The following is a 9,187-nucleotide window of genomic DNA, read 5'->3' as shown; positions in this document are numbered from 1 at the left end:
TCTATTTGTGGCTTTAATGGAGAAAGAAGTATATAACATCACTCATCATTACATTTTTTTGGTCCCATTTCCTTTTAAAAGTTCTTTGGCTTCCTTCCCACTCCACACTTCATGGAGTCATACATGATAGCTCAAAATCAATTCTGCAAGTCCTAATATTATCTTACTCAGGATTCCTTTTATTTTTTTCCCTTTATGTAACACCTCTTGCCCCTAGATATCATCCTAAAGCTCACACTTAACTTCATGTCAATTTCAGAAGAAATAAAAGTTTATCCATTATCTCCCAACTTCCCTTCATCAATGCCCCTTCTATTTCCAGAATAGTTATTGCTTTTACAATGCTCAGCTAATCTACAAGTTCCTGCACCCCATTTCTGACGATCTCTTTCAAGATATTACAGATAATTATGGTGTAGGTGGAATTAGATGCAAGATGTGATCCCTTAAGTGTCCAGTGGTCTTTCTGTTAATAGAGGGCTCTTGCTTTCCAAAAAATTTCATGTCAATAGAGAACTGCCAACTTTAAGACTTAGAGAAAAACAGCTTTTGGAGTTAAATGGCACACAATGGGTTCATATTTTAAGAAGGTTTTTACATAATGGTGACCTATTCTGCTTAGAAGCAACAATGCTCCAAATACTCATGCATTTTCAACCTATAATAGAAGTAAGCTCAGCGATTTCCTCTTTTGACTTTTTGTGCAATGTTTTATACACACATATGTAAATGCATATATATGTATATATTTATATACATGTGTATATGAAAGCAAACATATCAGATAATGTAGTCTATAAATTAGTATATAAATATGTTATATGGGTATATAAATATAAACCTTTCTTTGGATATAACTTTCTGGTACAGAATATTTCCATTATTTGACTGCCAAATTACTTAAATTCATATCCAGTAGACTTGTCTTCATGAAGCTTTTGTCAGAATAAAAATACCATTCTGACTGATAAAATAAAGGCATTTGCAAAGCAATAGAACTTAATATAATTATTGGCCATCACATTATCACTATTTTAGTATACCCTTCAATCATTAATTTTCTGGTAGCCGTTAAAGCTACCCTGTCATTAGAGATGCCCTAAGTATCTGTAATAGGGATTATTTGGTGAGTTTAGCAGGAATTTCATGTAAAAAGAGATTTGCTTGGTAGATACATCAAATTACTAGTACTTCAAACCCTGATTTCCACTTTCCAAAAACTAATTAGGCATAGGAAATCAAATTTCTTAACAAGTGTAAGTGCATTTTTATTATAATTTCATCACAAGTTGCCTTTATCACATTTGAGTGGTTTAGAATAAATGCAATTTTTGAAGACCTGTTCTCAGTGTGGTGAAATACAGTAGATAATAACTAAGTAAAAAAATTGAAGTTGACTACTTCATGCTTCACTGAAGCTGGATCTCTTTTTGGTATGGTGTGATCCAGCCTTCTCAAACTTTTAAAAAATCTGATAATTTAAGGACATGCTCAGATCAGATATGTAAGAATGCAGTATGGAAATTGCTAGTAGCCAGAGCAAATATAAGCCTTACTTTCTGATACCATTGAAAATAGCACAATGTAAAGCATCCAGGATCCAGGTTACTACCTTGAGAACTCAGCGGTCTCCCATGGAGTTATATAACCTAAAAGAAGTTTTTTCTTCTTGGGTATTTAATTTATTAAGGGCGATTATTTCTTATACTGTGGAATTTTAGGGAGAAGTTGTGCATGTGAATTCCATAGATTCTATAGAAGACAACCTTCACATTCTATTACAGTTTGTAATCTCCACGGTGGCTTTAAAAATATTTTCCCCCAGGGACCCCTGGGGGGTTTAGTCGGTTAAGAATCCGGCTCTTGATTTTGGCTCAGGTCATGATCTCATGGGTTCCTGGGTTCAAACCCTGCATCAGGCCCCATGCACTGGGACTCTCTCTCTCCCCTCTCTCTCTGCCCCTTCTACACATGTTTTCTCAACATTAAGTAAATAAACCTAAAAAAATATCTTCCCCCAAATCTAACTCTATATTCTTTCAGAGGGCATAAAACGATAGATAATACACTGAAACAAACTGGCTTAGGCTGAAAAAAGACACCCAAAGATACTTTGTCCTCAACATGTACACACACACACACACACACACACACACACACACACACACACACCTTCCAGCTCTCTGACATTCCAGTGTGGAAAGGTTGCAAATACCATGGAAACAGGATTCATATTCAGGTGGTCCCGCCTGTGTATCAGGTCTCGGACAGAGTTTGGCAACAATACGTCCAATCTATAAGGACATTTACAAGTCTATTGTAATATACTGTAGGCTTTTCATAAACCCTATTCTTCAGTTTAAAGTATTGTTCTTCATTCTCAAATTTTATGCTACCTACTTCTTTCAGTGTAAAATGTTTTTTCTTATGTGAAATGATGACCAGAGAAAATGTGGTATTTGTTTTACGTACTTAAAAAAACAAAAAAGAAAATTGGCAACATTACATTGGCTTTCAAATTTGCTTTTGGAAAATCACCAGCCAGTTGAATCTCAAAGTCTGGAAATCGGTACCCAGCATGAAGTGCACACACTCCCTTCATTCTTGCTGAATGAAAGGGAATTAGCTTTCTGGTTTTATAAGTCACTCCATAGAAAATTTTATGTTATTGCTCTGGTCATTCAGAGAGGCTCCCTCTACCTCATCTACCAAAAGTAAATAAATAGACAAATAAATAAGTAATCAAGAGGAATGTAACTATCTTATCTCAGAGTACTTAAATGGTTGAAATGCTACTATAAGATCACATTTCTTTATCTCTAATCCCATGTTCTCAATAAAATGAGTATAAAAATATCACATAATCATATAAACTTTTCTAGTAATCTTGGGAAATGGTTATAAAGTACTCATTTTTAGATGACATATCTGAAAATGTACCAATAAACTTTTTAAATGTGAACAAGTAAGTTCAAAAATCAATGAGAGCTTAACTGACTAGAACCTAATGTATCAGGATTACAATACAGATTCACAGTAGAAAGAAAAAGAATAACTTTCTCCATGTAATTTTTGAAGTCACCAAAGAGTCAATTTAATCTTCCACAATATCTGTAGCTCTATTTGTACTACTGCATATTTAACTAATCAGCCTTCAATGTCTGCTTCCTTTACAAGTGGGCAGTGAATATATATTTTAGGCGTTGTTTTATAATTATCAATTATGCTAATTTGATTGACAAAATGTTTTTCAAGTTCTCTATATCCTTAACAAATATTTTATCTACTTTATCAATTACTGAGTATGAGCTGGTAACATCTCCAATTATAATTTATATACTTTTAACTTAATTTTATGTAATTTTAATGTTTCTTAGTTCTGCCCGTTTTTGATTCTGTTATTAGGCATATGAAAAATAAATTTAAGGTACTAAAGTATGGCTTGGCTTCTTGAAAACTTCAGGATGGGAAAATAAGAAATTAAAGCAAAGAAATCAGATAAAAGCAATGTGGTTTATTTGTCTCAGAGAACATATGACTCACTTTTTGTCATATGGTACCACGTTCTTTGTTTTGTTTTGTTTTGAACTTGATTTTGTTTCAAATCCAATTGCTTTCTAAGATTATAAATTTAAATGTTTGCCTGATAAAGACACAATCCATATAGAAGACAAATCATGTGGGCCTGGAAAATAAGACACATAAAAGAAGAGGTCATATCTGCTTCAACAGAAAAGACTTCAAATATTTTGCCATAGAATTAAACTTTTATGGTGATGCTGTTATTTGCCATAAATAACAAGAGTGGAAAGAGCCTAAATCAACACTCATTTGGAAATGTGTTGAGGAAGACACTGGAAGTTTCCAGAACTGAGTTGCTGGCCAAGCTGTGGGTGGTTGGTAAGAGTCAGGCGTGTTGGATGAGAGTTAAAAGGAAACTAGTGATTTTGAGCTTTCAGAAGGAGAAGGGGGTGGGAAAATGGAGGGAGTAAGAGGTTTGGGCAAGATGGTGACTGATACATTGGACCCTGAAAGACAAGTAAGACTGGCTGAGACAGGAAGTTTTCTTTCTTTCTTTCTTTCTTTCTTTCTTTCTTTCTTTCTTTCTTTCTTTCTTTTTTTTTTTTTTTTTTTTTTTGTCTTTAACAAAAGAAGAATGTTGAGGTGGGAAAGTTGGGATCTGGTGAAGAAATGTGAGCAAGTTGTGCAAAGGGGACTTGTGGCTCACAGTTAAGGTTGGACTGAGGCTAGACTGTAAAGGACCTTCCTTAGGGTCTTCATCCTCCAGGATAGTGGCTCCAAAAATGTTTCCCAAAAGAACCCCACATATTTGCCTTTCCTGACATGACATGTTCTCTGATATTTTATACCCCATTTTTGTCTTCATGTTTCATTTATAAAGAATTCTGGCCCACCAAAGGAATTACACATCCTGTGAAGAGATCAGGACCCACAGCTGGTAAACACTGCTCTTGTGAAATGCATGAATGAGTATGAGACAAAGAATAGCACAGGACTTCAGGAAAATGGACTGGACTGGTTGCACAAGGTGACTGGAGGGCAAGAGACAGGAAAATAGAGCTTGGGTGGTTATTGTGGATGCTGGAAAAACCATTTATTGAATTAATGAATGCATAGAGAACAAGCCCATTGCAAAACCTGCCGAGAGGGAATTAGAGAATGATCTAGGAGTGATGAGAAGGGAAATGAAGGGATGCATGCAAGACATACATGGAGGACCAAATAAGATTTTTTAAAAATCCATCAATGTATGTGTATTTATGTACATCGAATTAGTCATAAATCAAAGCAGTTATATGAAATAATTGCCTCAAACACTAAGCAAATCTAAGCTACTCAAAAGCTAACCAGTAATGCAAAGGAAAAATACATATTGCCTCAGGATAAAAAGGAAGAAACATTTGTCTGGCATCTAATAGGAGCCTGACATTAATATATAGCTTCTTGTTTAATCTTCACATCTGTCACACAAATACTGATATCCTTATCCTACAAATAAGGCAACTGAGGCTCAAAGAAGTCTAGCTGTTACCAGAGTTGAAGAGTTAGAGCAAAAGTGGACAACTGGACCCAAGTGTGTCTGATTCCGAAGCTTGGGCTTTATTGCTATATTTCACTTTAAAAAAAAATTATTATTATTATTATTATTAATGTTTATTATCTATTTTGAGAGAGAAAGAGAGAGTGCATGAGCAAGCAGGTGAGGGGCAGAGAGGGGGGAGAGAACCCCAAGCAGGCTCTGCGCCGTCAGCCCAGAGCCCAATGCGGGGCTTGAATTCTTGTCTGTGACATCATGACCTGAGCTGAAATCAAGAATCAGACACTTAACTGACTGAGCCACTCGGGCAAGATTATTTTTTAAAAGAATAAGGTGTATTCCACTTCAGTACACAGCACAACTTTTCAAACCAACTTGTGGGCTCAAAATAACTCTTTATAACCCACCCTTGACTATTTACTGAGGAGAAATGAAGATTTATAATTAAAATAAATGTTTTAAAAATAATGTTTTATTTAGTTTTAAAATTACAATGGGATGCAGGAGGCAAATATTCGAAAAACTTTAATTAAGAAACAATAGGGAAGATATCTCAGGAACAGATGGGAAACTGTCCACATCTTTAATCATTTCCTCTCCCAAATGATTTCACATGGGGGAACACATAAGTTATTCATCACATTAACACAAAATGCAACATGGGAGGTGCTAGAAACTTTACCCAGAGCTTGGATTTCAACAGGAAGGCAACAGATTAAATGTTAAACTTGGACTAATAACTAAAGTAGCAATTTACACACACACACACACAAATAGTAAAATGCAAACATTTAAGTAATAACTCAAATTTTCATTAGTATTTTAATGTCAGATAATTCTCAAGTTGGATACTTCAGGAACTGAGAAAAAATGCCATGTTCTTTTTGTGAAATGAAGAACTTCGCCTTTTATTTTGTAGAGCGTCTCTGTCCCCATTTATCCAACTCTTGCATATACACTATACGCTTGTTTTCCTAAATATCACATTGGCACTTTATGTTGTTTGGATCTGGGTTCCAAAGACAAACACTACAGATCACTCTTTGAAACAAACAACTGAACAGTTCCTACAGACAGGCACAGAGGTATTTTGTTTCGATGTGGGGATAAGCCCTTACCTGTAGGTGGGGTGTGAGCTCAGACATTCTCTTCTGGTGCAGCCACCAGCTTCTACATCTTTCCTCAAAAGCAATTTTCTCAGCAATCCAGAAGACATTGGTTTCTAGCCCCCAGGTCCCACAGACTTTTAGAATAACATGATCTTCTGAATTTGGATAACTCTAAGGTGAGACATATCAAATGTATTAGGCCCCAATTCTGTTGGCAATAAATCTCCCTCAGAACTTCCACTACAGTCATGTCTGCTGTGTTGGGTGTGAGGAAACTCATGGGATGGGAGATTTAAAAGCAAAGTAAAGTGATGGGGCGCTGGGTGGCTCAGTTGGTTAAGCATCCGACTTCGGCTCAGGTCATGATGTCGCAGTCCGTGAGTTTGAGCCCCGAGTTTGGCTCTGTGCTGACAGCCCAGAGCCTGGATTCTACTTCAGATTCTGTGTCTCCCTCTCTCTCTGCCTCTCCCCCGCTCTCTCTCTCTCTCAAAAATAAACAAACATTAAAAATAATTTAAGGGGCGCCTGGGTGGCTCAGTCGGTTAAGCGGCCGACTTCAGCTCAGGTCATGATCTCACGGTCCGTGAGTTCGAGCCCCGCGTCAGGCTCTGTGCTGGCAGCTCAGGGCCTGGAGCCTGCTTCAGATTCTGTGTCTCCCTCTCTCTCTGACCCTCCCCCATTCATGCTCTGTCTCTCTCTGTCTCAAAAATAAATAAACATTAAAAAAAATTTAAAAAAATAATTTAAAAGTTAAGTAAAGTGAAATGGTACTAAACTGTTAGCCTATCAGGTCACACAGATCAATTTCAGAGTAATCTTAAGAGATATTTGTTCTAGTAGGATATCACTGTTATTGTGCATACAGTTGAAAAGAATCATAATTTGATGTATCCAGGCCTTTTAGGGGGCAATTCTTTGTGTTTGTGACATACACAAATACATTATTATATATATTATTGTCATACACATGAGATTAAGTATACATAATACAAATATACATAATTATTTCTATAACTCCATCTAAACTTTTAGAAATCATTGGAGCTCCTGGGTGGCTCAGTGGGTTGAGCAGCCGACTCCTGATACCTGCTCAGGTCATGATCTCATGGTTGCTGAGATTGAGCCCCACCTAGGGCTCTGTGCTGACAGTGCAGAGCCTGCTTGGGATTCTCTCTCTCTCTCTCTCTCTCTCTCTCCTCCACTTGCTCTCTCTCACTCTCAAAAATAAATAAATCATTAAAGGAAAATTTTTCTCACCTTTGTTAAAGACAGTAAAGAAGACTATTCAAGCAACCATTGCGATCGGGTTTTACAGGCAGGGGAGAGAGTTGGGGCACCACTGTGAACACTGGGAAAGGTGGGAATTTACAGCTGAGCAGCAGAGTTAGGGTCTGTAGATGGAAAATTTTTAAGAGGAAACATCAGAAACAGGGGTTTCTGGCTAAACTGACTTGAAAGATTCTTGCAGAAGGTCAGCCAAGGGGTAGGAGATATCAAAGATGAGGAATCCAGAATTTGATCAGATATAAAGGGTGAGGGATTTTTCTTAAACAGACCCAGCAGGATTCTTGCCAAAACTGGATAAGGGGCTAAGGAAGGAACTCAAGTTCTGTGCCTCTGGGAGAAGAGAATTCAGAGGAATCTGACTCAGGTTTGCTCAAGGGAAGAGTCTTTGTCAAAATACAATTGTAAAATAATTACCTGGAAGGCAAAACTGACCAGAAAACAAGCTCATTAAATATTCACCTCTCAAAACAACATAGAGATAGGAATTACCCTAATTGTTGGTTGGCTAACAACAAAAATTACCTAAGGATTGCTGGGTGTTAGGCCCCGTAACAGCTCTGGGACCAAACCGTGCATAAGACACATTCTGTTCTTGCCAGGGTAACCACACAATATAGCTAGCCATTAAACCTAGCAATTTGTAAATCAATGAATAAATGGCTGTCATTAGAGCAAGAGCTTCTATAGGTTTTTTTAAAAGACAATTTGGAAGAAAAGTAATTCCCCTTCAGTCAAGACTCTTTCTTTCTCTTTCTGCTCGTCCAAGAAGCCCTCGCTCAGGCCATGACCTCCTGCGTCGCTCCCTCTGCCCACCCATTCCTCTCCCACCGCTCAGCCCCTCTTCCAGGCCCCCCGCAGTCTCTGCCACCGCCACCGCAGAGCTCCCGGCGCCTGCGTGCGTCCCGGGCTTACCCGCCGGCAGGGGGCGGGCCACGGTTTTCCGTCCTGCGCGGCTGGACTCTGGCGCCCCTCTTGCCCCAGCCTTTGCCCAAGCTCCGACCTGGATACGCTTCCTTAGCAACGAGTTGCCCGTGGCAACAAGAGGACGCGGGGCGGGAGGCTGGATTTCCCTCGCGTTCCTACCCTTGCGTGTTGTTAAGAGGCGCAGGCCGAGCCATGTCGGAGATCCTGTGCCAGTGGCTCAACCAAGAGTTGAAGGTGTCCCAGACCGTGAGTGAGTGACACAGCCCGGGGAGAGCGGGCTAGGGGCTAGCGGGGGGCTCAGGGCCCCGAGCTCGCAGTGCTGATGGAAGGTGGCGGGGAAGGCGCGAGCTGCGGAGTCCAGGCGCCTGCGGGGCCCCCAGCAGCACCACTGGCGGGTCCGATGGCCCCAGTCCAGCTCACTTGAGCTTCTCCCATTCCCATTCTGCAGCTCCCGAGTTACCCATCGTCATGGTGGGCCCGACCCCACAGTTTGTAACCTACTGTGCCCTTCTAAGCATAGTTTTTGGAGGTCTCCTTTGTTCCTATGAAGAGAAGAATTTGCTGGACTCTATAGTCTGGCCCTGACATTACTTCCTTCGAATCCTTAGACGCATGTGCTGGCAAGCCAATGAAATAAGGAAGCCTTCAGGCCAGCTAGGGCTGTACTAGATGTGTGCCCCTGGAGAAGTTCCAAAGCCTTTTCTGAGTGTTTCCTCCAGTGTAAAATCCGACAATACTTTCCGTACCCAACTACCTAGCAGGAGGGGGGGGGGGGGCTGTGCGAAAAGAGTTAATGGAGACCATGTAA

General features: G+C 39.5%; 1 protein-coding gene and 1 long non-coding RNA gene across 5 annotated transcripts in view; one reads left to right on the top strand and one right to left on the bottom strand.

Moving 5' to 3' along the window:
- Positions 1-3,533: 3,533 nt before the first annotated feature.
- LOC122241233 lies at positions 3,534-8,453 on the bottom strand. The gene is made up of 4 exons (XR_006221266.1): positions 8,368-8,453; positions 7,426-7,507; positions 6,178-6,339; positions 3,534-3,685 (listed from the first exon to the last, which is right to left on the bottom strand). It is a non-coding gene; the product is annotated as an uncharacterized LOC122241233 (long non-coding RNA).
- Positions 8,454-8,513: 60 nt separating this feature from the next.
- SPEF2 (sperm flagellar 2) overlaps positions 8,514-9,187 on the top strand; it is a 184,443-nt gene continuing 183,769 nt past the window's right edge. For all 4 annotated transcript variants that reach the window (XM_042996620.1, XM_042996611.1, XM_042996618.1 and 1 more), the window contains exon 1: positions 8,514-8,629. In XM_042996620.1, coding sequence (XP_042852554.1) covers positions 8,572-8,629 — 58 coding nt within the window. In that variant the 5' untranslated portion in view covers positions 8,514-8,571. The remainder of the gene's footprint in view (positions 8,630-9,187) is intronic.

This window comes from Panthera tigris, chromosome A1 (genome assembly GCF_018350195.1).
Source record: "Panthera tigris isolate Pti1 chromosome A1, P.tigris_Pti1_mat1.1, whole genome shotgun sequence".
Classification (NCBI taxonomy): Eukaryota; Metazoa; Chordata; class Mammalia; order Carnivora; family Felidae; genus Panthera; species Panthera tigris.
Note: the sequence above shows the minus strand (reverse complement) of the source record. Positions and strands in the feature narration are given on the sequence as shown.